The following is a 20,540-nucleotide window of genomic DNA, read 5'->3' as shown; positions in this document are numbered from 1 at the left end:
ATTTGGGGATATTAGAATATCCTGAGCATATTATTTGAACTAACCCTTTTTGTCCTCTATTATTTATTTGTTTTGCAGATTAAAGCACGTGTTAAATATGGTCATTGAATCTCACATTTACAATGGCTAAACACGAAGTCCATCACTCAGAACGTGGGAGATAACAGCAACATTTAGACTTAATCTAGGGATTTCGAGTTTATCAGAATGTTAGTTGTTATCGTTTTTCTTTATATACTAGCCGAATTGATCACTGGAAACAGACAACTCGCACACTTAGCAACTTAATACTTCCATAACACTTGGCTACGATCATTTCAAGCTCCACCCTTGTAATCACAACACTTTTTAGTACTGGATTGGAGGTGATAGTTTTCACCGTTCGAGGTTTTTTTTGTGCCAGCAATCCTCAAGATCAAGTGCTTTTTTTCCCTCGTGATAAATCATTGTGTTCACTGTTATTTTCACACTACCTCGCATACTAATTTGGTTACAAAATCCCTATTGTTGATTTTTACCCGAAACACAAACAACATAGACCATAGTTCAACTTAAAACATAATCCACGACGAAAGTGCCTTGGTAAATAAACTGAAATAAAATTTTCTAAACATAATAGCCAATAATTAAATAAAACTCTTCAAACACCCACACCACCAAGTGTCAGTCCTGTCCATGCCAAAAAAATCACGTACGCTCGACCTTTAGCTTTTCCAGATGACGTCTAAGCACCCTCCCAATATACCTTGGGGGAAAAATGAATGTAACATGCAATGAGATAAATTTCATGGACTAAAAACAAAATTTACTAACATAAAAGTAAAAGTAAAAAAATCACCAAGCTTTAAAACACTTAATGAGTTTGATATTAGGTCCGGTTCTGAAAACGTCGCTCAAATCAACCCTGTCATCTTTACTTTTAATCCCAAACACCGACAAAAACAAATCAAACCCTTCTTTACTTTCGATCCCAAACACCCACAAAAAGAACCCACAATTCAACATCATCAAAGCCCCACAATTCAACATCAGCAGAACCTAATCAAGATATGGGGATCATTGACAGAGAACGAGCATCCAGACTCCCCAACAACAAACCACCACCCATCAAAAGAAGACATGCTCAATCCCCACCAATCGGTTGATTTTCAAATCAGTCTCAGTTTTTACATCGTTTTGTACTAATTTATGATACGGACATGCATGATTCTTCAATATCGATTCAAACAGTTAAGATCTTTTGGTGTGAAGGATTGAGCCTGTGATCACGTTTGACTGAATGGGTAGGGTTCGCACTGACAGTTGAATGTGTTTATGCAGATTTAAGATTGGGTGAGGTTATTGTAAGAAGGGTAAGAAGGATTTTCAACATTCAAAAAATCATAACTCATAAACAAAAACGTTTTTTAGAAAACCACTTCGGAGCCTCTCTAAGACGCTACCATGGCTACCTGAAAAAAAAAAATTTCACGTCATCATTGTGTCTAATATTAGACACATTGTGTCTAATTTAGACACAATTTAGACACAATGATGACGTGGCAGTGTCATTGTGTCTAATATTAGACACAACATGCGCCATTGTATCTAATACTAGACACAATGATGATGTCATCATGACGTCACCAAAATTTATTTTTTTTTAGATTACAGTAGTGTCTTAGAGAGGCTCCGAATAGGATTTTCAAAAAAAGATTTCGTTTGTGATTTATGATTTTTTTAAAGTATTATGAAAATCCTTCTCACCCTTCTCATTTTTATTTCCCATTCTTATTTGAACCTTTCCCTTTAAGTATGTTTTTAAGTATTTTATGAAAAAATATAGAAAAATAATAATAATAAACCGAATGTTTTTATACAAGATGAGAATACCAATCAAGATTCAACCCTTTTTGTTAGCAGGGTGTAGCAACAACAAGAACAGTGTATAAAAACAGTCAGGTCTAAAAAGTGAAATATAGTGAAATCGAAGCTTCATGTCTACTATGCTCAGACTGATAGTTCTGTGACTAGCTTGGTGGTCGGGTCATGTCATACCTGGTTCTAGCGATAGTTTCTGCCAATGTGTTCCATTTCTTATGGTACTTAGGATCATATGGAACAGCTTTCCCGTCAATAAATGGTTCCCCTGCCACATGAATATGCAAATGCGGTAAGAAATTACTTACTAATCACAAATAACCTCTCATAATGATCTAATGAAAATATCAAATGGAATGTGATACCTCCATAATCCTTGTTCTTAGCATCTATATAACGATCAGGTAGCACCGCAAGAACGCCCGGGCAGTCTAAACAAAAGCAAAACAACAATAACAATAATAATATTGCAAGTTATTAAACTGCAGCGAGTGACAAAAATGAGATTAGTGAAAAAAACACATGAGAAGAGTGAGATTGAATCTAGTCCATTGATCTTGGATAGCCCGTTTTAGAGTTGTCAACAAAAATCCTTATACTATCCAGATTCTTTTGCAAATACAAAGTGATAAACAAATTTTTTATTAGATAATCGAAAACAGAGAATCTTAAATACTATTAAAAATTCAAAAGAATTGCACGAAGGGGCCTTGGAAAAAGCTCGGGCTCGCTTATAGAAAGTAAAAATAGAAGCAGATCAAAGACCCAACATGCATTTTTGGTGCATTGGGCTCTTTCATTAACTGATAGAAATTTCAGCTAGTCCGTCAATTTTATTTGTGACTGGAAATAAGATGGATCCATGGGTTGAGATTAGTTTGAGGAAAGAAAGGACATAAAGGGAAAATATCTCACATTCGTTGATTCGCTCTTCACATCAAAGCACATGTCATTTCCTCCAACTTTTTTAAAACGTTCATAACATTTATATACGACATTATTCTTTTTTTAAAAATTACACCATAAAAACGAGCGTAGCGTTTTTAATCAGAGTATGACTTTGTTGGGAAAGGTTCAAATAAGAAGTGTAAGAAGGAATATTCCAAAATCTTAATCGATGATGACGTCATAAAAAAAACTTTTTTTTAGGTAGCTAAGGTAGCGTTTTAGAGAGGCTCCGAAGCGGTTTTTCAAAAAACATTTTCGTTTGTGAGTTATGATTTTTTGAAAGAAAAAATCCTTCTTACACTTCTTATTTTTTTTCACTTCTTACAATAACCCCACCCTGACTTTGTTATATAAAAATTATATATTAAAAAATTACGTTTTTAGTTTTTTTGTTCGTTATTGTGTCTTTCTACTCATCATTGTGTTTTAGCCATTGTGTGTTACGTTCATTGCCTTTTATTAGTCATTTTGTCTTTCCACTCGTCATTAACCGTTAGTCATTGTGTATCGTGTTTATTGTCTTTTTGTTTAGAATTGACATGTGGCTGTCAATTAATTTGTAAAACAAGATTATGTTAATTGGGTATTACGTTCATATCATTGTGTAACAAGAATTCACAATTGTGTTTTACGTTTTAGGTCATTGTGTAATATCTATCAACCATTGTATTTTACGTTTCAAGTCATTGTGTAATATATGTATTCATCATTGTGTATTATGTATTAGATACATTTGTTGTTATTTTATCAACACTTTTACATACTAGGAATATACAACATTGTTATTTAACTATTATAACTTTCAGATTTCATCAATTAAAAAAAAACACAATGACGTGCATAAAGACACAATGACAAGTAGAGAGACACAATGACACTGAAAAACAAAATTATATTAGTTTTATACAACGACAATACTATTATAACTTTCAGATTTCATCAACTAAAAAAAACACAATGACGTGCATAAAGACACAATGACAAGTAGAGAGACACAACGACACTGAAAAACATAATTATATTATTTTTATACAACAACAATGGCACTCATTTTAAAAATAAAAAAAATTGTTTTTATGGTACAATTAATAAAAAAAAACGTCGTATATAAAAGTTATGAACGTTTAAAAAACATGGCAATCAATAGTGCCTTCTTACACTTCTCATTTTTTACCCTCTTTTAACAATAACCTAATAACATTAAGAGCAGCAGCAACAATAATAATAACAATAATAATAACAACAATATGATTAATAATTGTTACTGTTTTTAAACTACAGCGAGTGACAAAAAAGCAGCTAAGTTATTACCTCTCAACTTGTAGGAATCCTCTTTGGAGACAAGGGCTCCAAAAGCATAATAGCATCTAGTTGACACCGAATAAATTTTCATCCTTGCTTCATCATAGCTGGAAACCACAAAGTAGAATAAATCCCAGAGTAAACTTTATAGTGTTTAGAGCAGATTAGGAACCTAAAGCAAAGCACGCATGTAATATCTATGCATGTATTATCTATGTTGTGTGTGTATGTATGTATTTGTATCTATGTATAAGCAACATATATAGTCTTGCATACTATAGGCACACTATCTATAGTATTATGAAATGCACAGTCCAGAATTATACTGGAAATGATGCTGCTATTCATCAATAAGCAAATTCCAGATTTAGTTTTACATTGAAATATGTAAACCACCACATACATAACCACTAACCAAGAAATCATCCTTCCATGTACACTAAAAACAACGCTTATAATTAAGCATTAGATTGAACACTTACAGCTAAAACGTAATTAAATTTCGAAGAAGTGCAACCAAACATGAATATATGAAACAAATATTTGGTTAAAGGTAAGTACCTTCCAACAACCTTCTCTAAGATCTTGATATACGAGTGAATGATCTCATCTCTTGTACCCTGTGGTTTCCCCACCACAACAAACCAGTGTTCATAATCACAGCCATCTTCCAGGATCATCTCCTCATCCGGACTAAAAAATGAATGTAACTAACAATTAGGTAAATTACATGGACTAAAAACAAAATTCACTCTAATGAAAAACTTAAAGTAATAAGGTCATCAAGCTTTAAAACACTTGTATCATTTTTATAGTTTAACCACTTGTACATAGGGCTGTACATAGAGCCAATGTCAACTTGGCTTGTATAAATAAAAGCCAAAATCATAACTTATAAACCAAAACGATGATATATATTTTATTTATATAAACCATACACACGGTAATTTTGACATTTTTTAATGCAAAAACTAGGTTTGAAAATATAAAAGGCGGCATAGTACTTGAAATACCAAGCTCCTATCGTTGTTTTAGGGGGTTAAGGTAAAACCCTTTCATCTTTACTTTTGATCCCAAACACAGACAAAAACAAATCAAACCCTTTTTTATTTTCAAAACCAAACGCCCACAAAAAGAACCAAAAATTCAATATCATCAAAGCATAATCAAGAATTGTGGATCATTGACAGAGAATGAGCATCAAGACTCCCCAACAACAAACCACCCAATAAAAGAAGGCATGCTCAATCCCCAACAATTGGTTAATTTTCAATTAAGATTCAGATTTTACATCCTTTTGTATTCAATTTATGATATGGGCATGCATGACTCTTGAATATCGATTCAAACAGTTAAGGTCTTTTGTGTGAAGGGTTGAACCTGTGAACACGCTTAAATAAATGGTTTGAGTTCGCGTTGACAGGTTGATTCTGTTTATTATTTTAATATTGACAGTTTACATGTGTGTTTATGCAGATTTAAAATTAGTTGAAAATGTTTGAGTATTTTATGAAAATTTAAAAAATTAATATATATAATGTTGTAATAGTTTAAACCCAATGTTTTTATACATATATGTATTATGAACTTTGTAATATTTGGGTATTAATTAACATGTAACAATAATTGGTCGGTGTTTGTATCAAGCATCAACCCATAAAATATTCATGTTCGTTCACGCGATTTTTTCTCTGTGTTATAGTTAGATATAAGCCATCAATGTTTGAAAACATGCATAATAGTCTTGATAAAAATATGGTGGTGGTGGTGGTGGTAATAATAATATTACACAAAAGAAGACATGCTCAATCTCCAGCAATTGGTTAATTCTCAATTCAGATTCCGTTTTTACATCCTTTTTATGTACTCAATTTACGATATGGGCATGCACGATTCTTCAATATCGATTTAGACAGTTAAGATCTTTTTGTGTGAAGGTTTAAACCTGTGACCACGCTTAGATTGATGGTTTGTGTTGGCGTTGACAGGTTGAATCTGTTTATTTATATTAATATTAATGACAACTAACATGTGTGTTTATGCAGATTTAAATTCAACTAAAAAATGTTTGGAGTATTTTATGAAAAGATTTAAAAAATCAAAAAAATATGTATATATAAAATAATGATAATATAATATTGTTATGGTTAAACACAATGTTTTTATACATCTTTGTATTCTGAGTTTGTAATATTGGAGTATTAATTATGCACGTAACAAGAATTGGTCCGTATTTGTATCAAGCACCAACCTGTAAATATCACATGATTTTTCTTTGTGATAGATAGATTTAACCCATCAGCTTTTGAAAACATGTATAATAGTTTTGATAAAGAATAATCGAATTCGAGATTATCTACATTTTGTTCTTGAGATGGGTGTGTAATAATTCTTCATTACAAGCTTAGGAATTATGATATCATCTTATAATATAAGATGGAAGTACCAATCAAGATTTAATCTTTTTTATAGCAAAGTACAGCATCAACGGTAGAGCTAATGATGGAAAGAACGAAAGAGGAGCCACAATCATACAAACAATGGTGGTGTGTGGGGTTCAAGGGCGAGAGTTACAGCGTGGGAAGAACAGTATACCATAGCATACCATAATGGGAGATGAAAAGTGAAAAAGAAAGATTAGTAATCGAGGTTTTAGCATTCCTGGAAGTGTTGGTGGAAGAGAAGATGTTGGTTCCGGAAGTTGCGGAAAGACAACAAAGGTTTTGTATGTAACTAACTCACTATTTTTTTTATAATTTTTTTTAAACAGCAACCCGCCGCCCCGACCCTAGTATGCCCCTATCCCAGTTACCCGAAAAGGGGTACCCCACCATAAGTAGGGCGTCTCCAATGAGAACAACCCAAAGTCAAACCGCCATCCACCAATCCAGGAGGAAAAGACCCACCGCTAGGGGTGTAAATGGACCGGACCTGACAGGATCGTGTTCATGTTCGTTCGCTAAGGTTTTATCGACAAACGGACGGTTCGCGGACAGATTACCGAACAAGTTTTCATGTTCGTGTTCGTTCATTAAGAATATAGAATTGTTCGTGTTCGTTCGCTAAGATCCTTCACGAACACAAACGAACGAACGAATGAATGAATACAAACGGACACGAATGATCAGTTCATGAACATAACTGAACATGAACATTAGCGTAGAGCAGAGAAGACTTCTATATTTGTGGACGACACATAGTGTTTTATAAGGGTTTCTTAGTTATTGGAGATTAGGGCCACAAAATTATAAGAATATAAAAACTAAAGTTAATATAAAAAAAATAAAATATATATAAAATATCTTTAGTTAACAACATAGACAAACGGACATGAAAGAATGTAAACAGACGTAAACGAACGAACGCAAACAGACATAAATAAACGAACATTCATGAACAAAATTTCCGAAAGTTCACGAACCTTAATGAAGGAACGAGCTCTTTGTTCATGTTCGTCCGTTAATGTTAACAAGACGAAATATCTTGTTCATGTTCGTTTATTTAGTAAACGAACGAACATGAACAAACTTCCTGCCGAACGGTTCACGAATTGTTAGCCGAACGTTGGGTTCGTTTACAGCCCTACCCGCCGCCCAAAGACCAACTGCAGGAAAAACCCCTGGTCCCCTTCATCACCAATACAAGTTGAGCTATGTTGCAACAGCATGTAACTAACTTGTATAAATACCTAAACGCTATTTCTTCAAATATTTTGGATTTAGGGACAAGAGTAGCAATTTAATTATTAAACTTATAGTTTTGAAAATCGGTATAGTTAGTTTATAAAACTAAGAAACAAACAGTTGTTACCTTGTTGAGTCCTCAATATGCCGTCGTCTTAGTTTTGCGGCTGTAAGAGGTATTCTATATCTTGGGCAGCGACGAGCCTTACGCTGGGCATCAGTCCAATCGGCGGACTGATTGAGTCCTAGCGTGGAGGAAAAATCACGGCAGGTGTTGTGCTTTATTACCATGTTGAAACATTTTTTAAAATTTCGAAACCTGCTCTTTTTGTCTTCAAGGGTTTCGTAGACTTTGTCCTTCTCAATAATCCATTCCTCGAAAAGTTCCTTAACGTCATCGGAGGAGGAAGAGTAATCTGCAAGGGGATGAATTACACTTAACAACAATAGATTGAATCATCGAATAATAATATTATAATACATCAAGAAAGAGAGAATCTATCTATGGACGATACATACCTTTTGACTGACTAATCCGCGGCAATAATCCTCCTCGAAGCAGAAGCAGGGGAACTGTAACTGGAACTGATTTTTTCCATAGCAGGAGGAGGGCCATGATCATCCACCAAACGATGATTAAGATTAGCTAGGGAAGGCTGACTAGAATGCCCGACGGCAGTTAACCCTAATGCAAGTTTGCACGACTTGCAAGGTAATATGAAATACAAAAGCAAGCAAGTTTGATATATTTAAAAGTTGATTATTGGTGCACTCGTATTATTGTTGCATTTATATAACAATATTATTATATTTTTATATAAGAATATCGTACTCTAATTTCTTTTCTATACAATTAAAAAATATTTTGTTATAAGATTAAATACATATACTTATTTTTACCAAGTTCAAAAACACCATAAGACGCTCAATTTAAAAAAAAATATCATAAAATACGTTGAATAAAGTGAATTTTTAAAAGACGCTCAATTTAAAAAAAACGTCATAAAATACATTAAACATCTTAAGACGCTCAGTTTTTAAAAGATGCTCGGTTTTTAAAAAACATCATAGATACGTCCATAACTTTAATATGAGTAGAAATGTGTTTTTAAAAGACGTAAATTTTTAAAAGACGCTTAATTTAAAAAAAAAGATCAAATATTTTCATATAACAATATCCTGCTCATATTAAAGATTAAAAAAAACTCGTTATTATGATCCGATTTTTATAAAAAATAACAGAAAAAATTATAGACGTTTAAAAAATAAGATGAAAATTGCATGCGACTTACCCTACTAAATTTTGAGACATAAGATTTGGAAGACTTTTGTGTTGACACGTGTCCCTAAACAATATTTATATTTAGGTGGGAGAAAGGTGGATTTATCTCTAATATAATTTAATAAAAAAAAAAGTATTCTTCCTATATATAAACCCAATATCACCTAAAACAATTACCACACCCAAAATCACATAAAACAATTACCACAACTTCAAAAAAAAACCCAAAATCAACCCATCTTCCAAACTTTTTTTTAAAAACATGTCTGGAAATTGGTACCCAAACCTAGATTCAGGAAAAGCAAAAGGAACGTATTCGAAAGAGGTTGATCGAAGAAGACCAAGCCGAAGAATAAGAATAATGTTTTTTTAGTACTTTAATTTTTTTTTATTTTTAGATATTAATGTGTTTTTTTTAATGTGTGTTTTTTTTAATAATTTATGAGTTTTTTTAATAATACGTTTTTTGAATATATTATAAAAAAATAAAAAAATAAATCCGCTGGAGCCCCTCCACACCAGGGCCAGGGGCTCCAGCGGGGGCTCCAACACCCATCTTATCCAGTTTCTCTCTCTGCCACACGTCACAATATTATTGGCTGGAGCCCCCACTCGCGCCCCCGTTAGAGCCCCCAACACCCCCTCAGCCTAAAACAATGTAGTTCAAGTAATAAATGCTCTAGAAGACAATAAAAGAAAAGGATCCTAAAAAACCCTAAATCAATATGGACGCCGGCCGCCAGGCGATAATGGCCCTTCTATGGAAGAGATCATCAGCATCAGTTCTCATGGGGCGACGGTTGCTCTGTTTCCCTCCGACGACGACGATCATTAGTCGTAGTTTTTCAAAAATAGGTAAGTATCCCGATGATTTTATTATTAATATGTGTATGAATTTATTCATTCGTTAAATAAAAAACTATGATTGCATTGCTGGAGGGCCCTCCTCCTCCTCCGGTGAGGAAGAAGAAGAAGAATTAAAGAGGCGTTTCGAGGCATGGGCTGTTGAACGTGGCAAATCCTACAACACACCTGAAGAGAAGGAGAAGAGGTTTAAGATTTTCAAATATAAATTGAGGTACAAACAAAAGCAACAAGGAATAAAGAGTCGTTTCGAGACATGGGCTGTTGAACATGGCAAATCCTACAGCACGCCTGCAGAGAAGCAGAAGAGGTTCGAGATTTTTAAAGATAAACTCAAGTCCATAGAAAAGCACAACTCCAAGTTCCCTGACTGCTGCAAGAGACAACTCACCAAGTTTTCTGATCAGTCCTGGAAGGAGATTCATCGTACCTGTTGTCATATTTGGACCCCTGAGCATATCTGGGGAGTTAGTTAGTTTGTTAAAATTCCATAAATTCAAAGATCTATCTATTATGGGGACCATAACCGTTACTATTGATTTTGTGTGTTTCTGACCGGATTGTTTTGTGTTTTAATGGAATGGTGAACCTTGATGTTGGTTGTTTTCATTGTTCATGTGAATTGTTTGAATGATTTATAACTCTGTTAACCCCTTCCTTTCCCTTGCAGATTGATTGATTGATTGTTTTCAATCTCAGGTTTTTTTGGGTCCTTCATGGACTTTAGATATAATTATAATTTCAGGTTTGTTTCTCGGGACAACTTCTTCCCTTCTGCTCTGCTGCTAAGAGGCTGTCCAATTATTCCTCATGGTTGAGGAGGTAAAGACTTAATTATAATAATATTAATAATTTATCTACCTTAGGGCATGTTTAGGATTCCATTTCAAAAACTTCTTATAACTTATTACTTAGTATAAGTTAAAAATTGTGTTTGGGTAATTTGACTTTTGCAACGTTTTTAAGGGAGTATAAGGAGTTTTTGATAAGTAAGGGAGGTGTAACTTATCAAAACTCCTTATAACTTATGGAAATAAGTCATAAGGAGGCTAGGAAATGGAATCCCAAACATGCACTTAATGTTGTTTATAGATGAAGTTTGTTGTAATCTTCTTGATGTTTTTATTATATCTCAATCAATCGACTTAAACTAGGATCTTTATCTTCCTTTGAAACATGTATGGACTACTCCTTGTATTTTTTTACCTTTGAGAAAATGGATGAATCACAACAATTTATTGGTGGTTTTAGTTTTCCTTCAATTTAGACACAATCTGTGAGGAAGATGATTAGGACGATACTGTTGATGTTATATTTAAGTATGTTTTGGTTAAATCTGTGGGGAAGATGATTAGGTCCATACCGTTGATGCTACTCTGTGGGGAAGATGATTAGGTCCATACCGTTGATGCTACATTTGAGTATGTTTTGGTTTAATTGTATTTATCCCCAAACTTCTTTGGTAATTTTTTATTTTTATTTTTTTGCTGTCCCATTATATCTTAAAGCATTAATAAGAAAATTTAAATATCGCATTCACGGGGAGACGCCAGGTAAAGGAAAGGGATTTTTTAGAAGTGCGCATATATTTGTTTTTTGTATCTTTCCTTGCGCTATATAGGTTGTCTTTAGTTGTAGGTGTTGGTGTTAGCTATTTTCTACATTTGTTTCTTGTCTTAGGTGTGTCTTTAGCTTCAAGTGTGTCTTTCAAGTATAAGGAATAATAGATTTGAACACTAGCTTTTAAAATATAATAAAAAAAACCGTTATTGAATTTACACTTGTGAAATCAGATATGTGTGTGTGCGTGTTGTTTATTTATTCAGATTTTGACCTTTTCATCTTAACACTTATAGTGAGCTAATTTTATATTGCAGCCAAGATGTAAATTGTTTAGTTGACTTCAAAAGATATTCAAAAGACTTGAAAGTTCTAAGGTAAGAAACTTCTGAAAGGCCTTATTTTGCTTATGTAGTTATGTTCTTACAATTGGTTCATAATGCAGAATAGAAATAATTAACATCATCATATCCTTGTGAAGTTAGCAACTCCAAAACTGAATTATAACATAACGAACATCAATACAGTCTTGTCTAGGGGCGGCTCAAACTTTTTGGGGCCAAAGCGAGTTCTAAAATCAGAACCCTTTTAGTAAATGAAATGTACCACTTTGTTCACAATGCTTTTAGGGGAATATGATGAAATTAGATCATGGCAATTCAGATCGTATGTAATTTATTCTTTGATATATTGAATTCATTAAATATGCATGTTTGTTTTTCTAGAAAAGGTTTTCTTGACCTTTTTTGTCTGTGCCAAAAGGACGACAGGCAGACATTTAAGTCTGCAGAGTGTTTGTTTTTTTGGAAGACGTTTAATTAAAAAAGGTCTGGTCGTCCTCTTCTTGAAGAATACATGGCGTAACCTCTTTTTAGCTCTTCTTGCCTCTTCCTATCTTTTCATATTTCAAGTCTCAACCCTAGCCACCATCCATTTCAATATGCTCTCAACCACCATCGCCTGCACCCACCACCCCATCCACCGCCTGCACCCTCCTACCCCATTGCATCCCCCGTCGCCTCTCCACCCCATCCAAAAGAAAACACAAAAAGAAACAAGTAGCTCGCATGAGTTCAGTCTAAAACATCAGTATATTCAATTGTGAAAACCATAGATTCTTTATAAATACTTATTTATGTTTTCTCTCTATGTATCAAATTTGTATTTTTGGTGGGTCTTTGAGATAGATGTGTGTGTGTGAAAGTATAAAAGATCTTTGGCCATCTGGTCTGATTGTTCTTCGGAAGAGGAGGAGGACCCGCCGCTGGATTCCGGCTATGATTTGGAGCACTGGCTAGTTTTGGTCGGGCTACCCGAAGATCGTGAGCTGACCAGAGACGAGATTATAGACTACTACATCAACATTTTGTCGGAGGTGACGGGAAGGTACAGTTTGTTTCGTATTATTATTATTATTATTATTATTATTATTATCTATGGAACTTGCATTTGGTCGGACTTGTATTTAGTTAATTTGTGTTGTTGCTTATACATGGATACTGGAACACAGTTACATAAACCAAATCATAACCTAATATTTTTATATCTTGCTTAGAACATGGATATGTTTAGACCATTCTCGTTCTGCTTAACGGGCCATTGTGATGTAATGTCTGTTAGCAAGTGGGCGTGCGTGCGTTGGGTTGGGTAGATCTTAGGTAGTAGGGCGTTGGGTAGCTCCGTTCGAAACCTAATGATCCCTAGCACAGTTTGCACATGATTCTTCATATCCTTTGATTGAATATTAATCCCTACCAAGTGGCCTAACCTCCAAATAATACAGTTCATAACAGCTACATATATGTGCCTAACTCCAGATAATACAGTTCATAAACAGAAGACAATATACATTACATATATTTGCTTTAAACATTATGAAGTTGACTCTGGGTTTTATTGTATTTTGTGCTCCCTAGCTATGATGATGCAAGAATGAAAATCTACATGGTGTCAACGAAATGCTATTATGCTTTTGGAGCACATGTCTCTCATGAGGATGCGTATTTATTGACAGGTAATAAGTTAGCTGTTTTTTTCTCACCCATTGCTGTTTTTTTCTCAAACGTATCATTATCATCATAATCATCATCATCGTCATTATTATTATCATCATCATCATCATCATCATCATCATCATTTATTTATTTATTTACTTTTTGTTTAGGCTGCACAGACGTTCGTTTCGTGCTTCCTGATCATTATTGGAATAAGAAGACTCAGGATTATGGAGGTATCACGATGTTGCATACTTTTTATAGATGAATTAGTGGGTGGACCCCCACTTGACTTTGACAACGTGTACAAGGGCTGTTACAATACAATGGTTTAAAGAAACTTTTGCCCTTAAAGGGCATGGGACCCGTTGACACGTCTATTATTGAAAACTTATGCAACATGTGTTGACATTGTAAACCAAGTCCATTGTATGTAACTTGTAGTACTTATTTCTAAACTTTATAGTGTAGTAACTATCTATTACCATTACATCATCTTTTGTTAACAAAATTATAAATTCTCATTAGATCATGTTATGTTTATAAATTAAGAGTCTTACAGAATGTGCATGTTTATGTGACAGGGGAACCGTTTGTTGATGGGAAGGCTGTCCCATATGATCCAAAGTATCATGAGGAATGGTACAGAAACCAGAGCCGGTACGCATCTAGAAGAGACATGCCGCCACCGCCAAATTAGTCGCAGCATATTAACTTTATTTTCAGTTTTCAGACCTGATGCACTTTATCTAGTCATAGTCTATAAGATAGTTATCTTCGTCAGTGGACTGTCTATGCAAAAGATTCATTTTGTGGTACTTAATAGCTTTAAGGAATCATGTTGCTAACTTAATATATTCATTAGTGGCTCAAAGTATGTTATGCGCATGCTACATCAGTGAGCGGGTTATAATGTTATATAATGCATCGGTGCTGTTACAAACAGTTATAGCCGTTGACCAGCTAGGGCTGTTCATAAGATGAGCTGGCGTCAGCTCGGGTTTTGGTCAATGGCGATTGACGGAGACCTTTGCTTTCTTGTTCTTTCCATGAAGTCAAGGTCAAGTCTTTGCCTTATAATCTTCTAGTGTTAAAAAAGCAGGTCCAGCTTTTATAATGCTCCACATTATAAGAAATTTTAGCCCTGGTCCTGGTGATTTTGCGGGGTAGACCTCCCTCTTTGTGAATTTGTTGGTTGATTGAACTTTGACGATCTATGTTCTATGCTCATTTGACTGTGATTTCACGGGATGTTTATTAATTGTTAAATAAATGTTAAATTTTGAGGAATTTAAAATAGAGCTTTATAAATTGATACTTTTAGTCCTTCTAGTTTCATATTTTACATTTTTGGCACAAAAATTATAACTTCAACGAACTTTCAAGATTAACCTCACGGTATTATCGGTTTTCATGGTTGGCTAGTATAATTGTAACGAAACAATAACGTTTTCATAACGATTACAAAACGGAGAAATTCACAAATGTTACACACCACCACCACCGCTACCTCCTCGGCGGGGGAGAGAGGATGACAATTACCTTCACTAACACTTGTGATTCAAGCCCCAAGTTGTACAAATATCGACAAAGTTGTATTGTTTTTCTGGTTGGGGTGCAAGCAGGTTGTGGCAGTTTATTAGCTACAGAGTTATTATGGTCACGTCACTAACAAAAGTTAACAGTTAACAAAAATAATAGCAAATCCACCGATTATTCCTAAATAAAAGGTGTTTTTAAGAAATATACATAAATGAATATAGTTATTTTGAAAGTAGTTGGATCTTTTTAATTACTATTATATTGTTTAGAAAAGTAGAGTATGGTCCCGAAACTTTTAATTGGTTTTCTCTTTTACAAATAAAACTTTAAAATAATTAATACTTATGTTGCCGAGCCCCACCACCACTTACGCTAGTAATATAAATTTATCATTAGAACTAGATCGGATCAATTGGTAGGATTAGAAACCGTACCTTTTAACTAGTTCTGTTAGCAATGATTGAATCGACACGTGTTGGATTGCCGTTTTTACGATTTGACAGTTAAATCGTTGAACTAGGTTGGTTGGAATGGGTTGAACTGAGTGGTGGTTCACTCAGTTGTAGGTAATTTCTATTCACGAAACCAAAATGCATCACAACCCAAAAATCACCTTAATCTCCTCAAATTTAAACCATGAACAGAAATACCACCTAAATGTATAATATAAAACAGATGAATCCCATATCACACTTTTGAAGCCAAACAAAATATGGTGCTTTGGTGACATGCATGTTAAAATTGGGATATTGTTGAATACAACATACATGTTATAATAGGGATTTTGTTCATAATATATACGACAGACTATTTACGCTTACCCACTTACTAGATACTTGTATACAGCTAACTACGACTCTAGCTAAAAGCTATAGGTTGATCCTCCATAGCGACAGAGAAAACATAAATGATGCTTCTTAGAGAATGGTACACAAGCGAAAATTTCGATTAATAAAATTGGTGGATTAACAAAATGATGCATAGTTCAATTTCAAAAGTGACTGCAAACCTGCCCACATTACTTACAAATTATACAGCGACTAAGGTGCATTATGCATGCAACAAAAGTTCTGTACAACTTTTGTCCATTAAAAACTTCTTTATAAACATTGAATGTGTTAAATATGTATTGACAAACTTAGATTATTTCAATTACAATCCAATGTTTTTAATAAAATGATTTAAGATATTGTTTTAGGCATTGATAATTAGAAGCGGCAACGTTGACTTGTTTACTTATAAATGGATGCCTCGGGTTACATATATAGAAGCAACGGGTTTATACAAGTCCGGAACATAAGCAAATAGTTCAAAAGGAATCGTGTCAACTAAGTAGTCACCCAAAACATTTTTTTTTTCAAAACATAAAGCCTCCTAAACAGGTTGGTTTTTGAGTGCGAAATGCAACGCCATCTCGTCATTGGGTATCTGGAAGTACCCCAGGAATCCAATGTCAAACAAACGCATCTTGATCATTGGCCTCCAAACGCCAAACTCCCCAGTGTAGGGGCAATCTGTTTGTAACGCCAAACCTTTAACCTTAGTTCTTAAGGTTTCGAACACCAACTTAGGGTGCTTTCCTGCGGTTTCTGGTGGATCATTTCCATCTGCATTTGCATTGATGTTGATCTTGTCAAACCAGTCAACGACGTTTTGTTCAGCAAGCTTAAGCAACTTCCCGGTAGCGATTTGGTAAGCTCCCTCGAGCGATACCAGTGTACCGAAAGCAACGCACGTACCATGATCCCCCTGATTTTGTACTTCATTTGTTGCTCCCTTAGAGACCCAATCTATGGCCTTGGGAACCTTGAAGCGTGATCCAACGACTCATCCCGTAAAATTACTAAACCCTAATAGAAATACAAAATGAAAAGGATGGTGGGTGTGGGTTTGGGATTGTTTGATAAAACTCACTCTTTAACGTCACGTATGCCAGCATACTTTTTCACAAAAACCCTATTGGGCTTGACTCATGTGGGTCGAAGCTCACTGGCCAGCAAATTTTTATTTTATTTTTACTGTTTTATTTCGTTACCCCTAAAAAAATATTTACGTTACCCCTGGAAAAAAAATTATGTTACCTCTTTAAAATTAAAGCTCAACTGTAATTTCATGATTAAAAGCCCACTAATTAATTTAAATTTAAATATTATTAAACTAAACTATACCCACTATACAATAAAAAAGCCCATTAACCCAATGTTGTAACTTTCATTACTACTTGTGGCTTTGTGACCGATTATCGTTTAGCTCATAGTACAAACTGCTAAGACTGAAGTTATTCTCAGAATTCTGAAGTATTTGGGGATATTAGAATATCCTGAGCATATTATTTGAACTAACCCTTTTTGTCCTCTATTATTTATTTGTTTTGCAGATTAAAGCACGTGTTAAATATGGTCATTGAATCTCACATTTACAATGGCTAAACACGAAGTCCATCACTCAGAACGTGGGAGATAACAGCAACATTTAGACTTAATCTAGGGATTTCGAGTTTATCAGAATGTTAGTTGTTATCGTTTTTCTTTATATACTAGCCGAATTGATCACTGGAAACAGACAACTCGCACACTTAGCAACTTAATACTTCCATAACACTTAGCTACGATCATTTCAAGCTCCACCCTTGTAATCACAACACTTTTTAGTACTGGATTGGAGGTAACAGTTTTCACCGTTCGAGATTTTTTTTGTGCCAGCAATCCTCAAGATCAAGTGCTTTTTTTCCCTCGTGATAAATCATTGTGTTCACTGTTATTTTCACACTACCTCGCATACTAATTTGGTTACAAAATCCCTATTGTTGATTTTTACCCGAAACACAAACAACATAGACCATAGTTCAACTTAAAACATAATCCACGACGAAAGTGCCTTAGTAATTAAACTGAAATAAAATTTTCTAAACATAATAGCCAATAATTAAATAAAACTCTTCAAACACCCACACCACCAAGTGTCAGTCCTGTCCATGCCAAAAAAATCACGTACGCGACGCCTGTAGCTTTTCCAGATGTTGTCTAAGCACCCTCCCAATATACCTTGGGGGAAAAATGAATGTAACATGCAATGAGATAAATTTCATGGACTAAAAACAAAATTTACTAACATAAAAGTAAAAGTAAAAAAATCACCAAGCTTTAAAACACTTAATGAGTTTGATATTAGGTCCGGTTCTGAAAACGTCGCTCAAATCAACCCTGTCATCTTTACTTTTAATCCCAAACACCGACAAAAACAAATCAAACCCTTCTTTACTTTCGATCCCAAACACCCACAAAAAGAACCCACAATTCAACATCATCAAAGCCCCACAATTCAACATCAGCAGAACCTAATCAAGATATGGGGATCATTGACAGAGAACGAGCATCCAGACTCCCCAACAACAAACCACCACCCATCAAAAGAAGACATGCTCAATCCCCACCAATCGGTTGATTTTCAAATCAGTCTCAGTTTCTACATCGTTTTGTACTAATTTATGATACGGACATGCATGATTCTTCAATATCGATTCAAACAGTTAAGATCTTTTGGTGTGAAGGATTGAGCCTGTGATCACGTTTGACTGAATGGGTAGGGTTTGCACTGACAGTTGAATGTGTTTATGCAGATTTAAGATTGGGCGAGGTTATTGTAAGAAGGGTAAGAAGGATTTTCAACATTCAAAAAATCATAACTCATAAACAAAAATGTTTTTTAGAAAACCACTTCGGAGCCTCTCTAAGACGCTACCATGGCTACCCGAAAAAAAAAAATTTCACGTCATCATTGTGTCTAATATTAGACACATTGTGTCTAATTTAGACACAATTTAGACACAATGATGACGTGGCAGTGTCATTGTGTCTAATATTAGACACAACATGCGCCATTGTATCTAATACTAGACACAATGATGATGTCATCATGACGTCACCAAAATTTATTTTTTTTTAGATTACAGTAATGTCTTAGAGAGGCTCCGAATAGGATTTTCAAAAAAAGATTTCGTTTGTGATTTATGATTTTTTTAAAGTATTATGAAAATCCTTCTCACCCTTCTCATTTTTATTTCCCTTCTTATTTGAACCTTTCCCTTTAAGTATGTTTTTAAGTATTTTATGAAAAAATATAGAAAATAATAATAATAAACCGAATGTTTTTATACAAGATGAGAATACCAATCAAGATTCAACCCTTTTTGTTAGCAGGGTGTAGCAACAACAAGAACAGTATATAAAAACAGTCAGGTCTAAAAAGTGAAATATAGTGAAATCGAAGCTTCATGTCTACTATGCTCAGACTGATAGTTCTGTGACTAGCTTGGTGGTCGGGTCATGTCATACCTGGTTCTAGCGATAGTTTCTGCCAATGTGTTCCATTTCTTATGGTACTTAGGATCATATGGAACAGCTTTCCCGTCAATAAATGGTTCCCCTGCCACATGAATATGCAAATGCGGTAAGAAATTACTAATCACAAATAACCTCTCATAATGATCTAATGAAAATATCAAATGGAATGTGATACCTCCATAATCCTTGTTCTTAGCATCTATATAACGATCAGGTAGCACCGCAAGAACGCCCGGGCAGTCTAAACAAAAGCAAAACAACAATAACAATAATAATATTGCAAGTTATTAAACTGCAGCGAGTGACAAAAATGAGATTAGTGAAAAAAACACATGAGAAGAGTGAGATTAAATCTAGTCCATTGATCTTGGATAGCCCGTTTTAGAGTTGTCAACAAAAATCCTTATACTATCCAGATTCTTTTGCAAATACAAAGTGATAAACAAATTTTTTATTAGATAATCGAAAACAGAGAATCTTAAATACTATTAAAAATTCCAAAGAATTGCACGAAGGGGCCTTGGAAAAAGCTCGGGCTCGCTTATAGAAAGTAAAAATAGAAGCAGATCAAAGACCCAACATGCATTTTTGGTGCATTGGGCTCTTTCATTAACTGATAGAAATTTCAGCTAGTCCGTCAATTTTATTTGTGACTGGAAATAAGATGGATCCATGGGTTGAGATTAGTTTGAGGAAAGAAAGGACATAAAGGGAAAATATCTCACATTCGTTGATTCGCTCTTCACATCAAAGCACATGTCATTTCCTCCAACTTTTTTAAAACGTTCATAACTTTTATATACGACATTATTCTTTTTTAAAAAATTACACCATAAAAACGAGCGTAGCGTTTTTAATCAGAGTATGACTTTGTTGGGAAAGGTTCAAATAAGAAGTGTAAGAAGGAATATTCCAAAATCTTAATCAATGATGACGTCATAAAAAAAACTTTTTTTTAGGTAGCTAAGGTAGCGTTTTAGAGAGGCTCCGAAGCGGTTTTTCAAAAAACATTTTCGTTTGTGAGTTATGATTTTTTGAAAGAAAAAATCCTTCTTACACTTCTTATTTTTTTTCACTTCTTACAATAACCCCACCCTGACTTTGTTATATAAAAATTATATATTAAAAAATTACGTTTTTAGTTTTTTTGTTCGTTATTGTG

At 34.3% G+C, this 20,540-nt stretch overlaps 1 protein-coding gene across 1 annotated transcript; it reads right to left on the bottom strand.

The window, feature by feature from the left end:
- Positions 1–1,447: 1,447 nt before the first annotated feature.
- On the bottom strand, positions 1,448–8,409 carry LOC143529231 (multiple organellar RNA editing factor 8, chloroplastic/mitochondrial-like). The gene is made up of 7 exons (XM_077025059.1): positions 8,313–8,409; positions 8,113–8,209; positions 4,672–4,803; positions 4,120–4,217; positions 2,226–2,291; positions 2,038–2,128; positions 1,448–1,451 (listed from the first exon to the last, which is right to left on the bottom strand). Exons 1-7 carry the CDS (start codon positions 8,407–8,409, stop codon positions 1,448–1,450), a joined length of 585 nt encoding a protein of 194 aa, XP_076881174.1.
- Between the last annotated feature and the right edge of the window lie 12,131 nt (positions 8,410–20,540).

The sequence above is a fragment of the Bidens hawaiensis genome, unplaced genomic scaffold (assembly GCF_021521415.1).
Source record: "Bidens hawaiensis isolate Kalapana, Puna unplaced genomic scaffold, B.hawaiensis_p1.1 tig00008515_1, whole genome shotgun sequence".
Classification (NCBI taxonomy): Eukaryota; Viridiplantae; Streptophyta; class Magnoliopsida; order Asterales; family Asteraceae; genus Bidens; species Bidens hawaiensis.
The sequence above is the reverse complement of the archived record's forward strand: the minus strand, read 5'-3'. Positions and strand labels throughout refer to the sequence as shown.

Coding starts and splice junctions, on each gene's coding strand:
- LOC143529231 (XM_077025059.1), bottom strand. CDS start 8,409: ATGGCCCTCCTCCTGCTATGGAAAAAATCAGTTCCAGTTACAGTTCCC. Junction 4,804..8,112: donor CTTGAAGACAAAAAGAGCAG/GTTTCGAAATTT, acceptor TTCATTTTTTAG/TCCGGATGAGGAGATGATCC. Junction 2,292..4,119: donor GGATTCCTACAAGTTGAGAG/GTAATAACTTAG, acceptor GCTTTTGTTTAG/ACTGCCCGGGCGTTCTTGCG.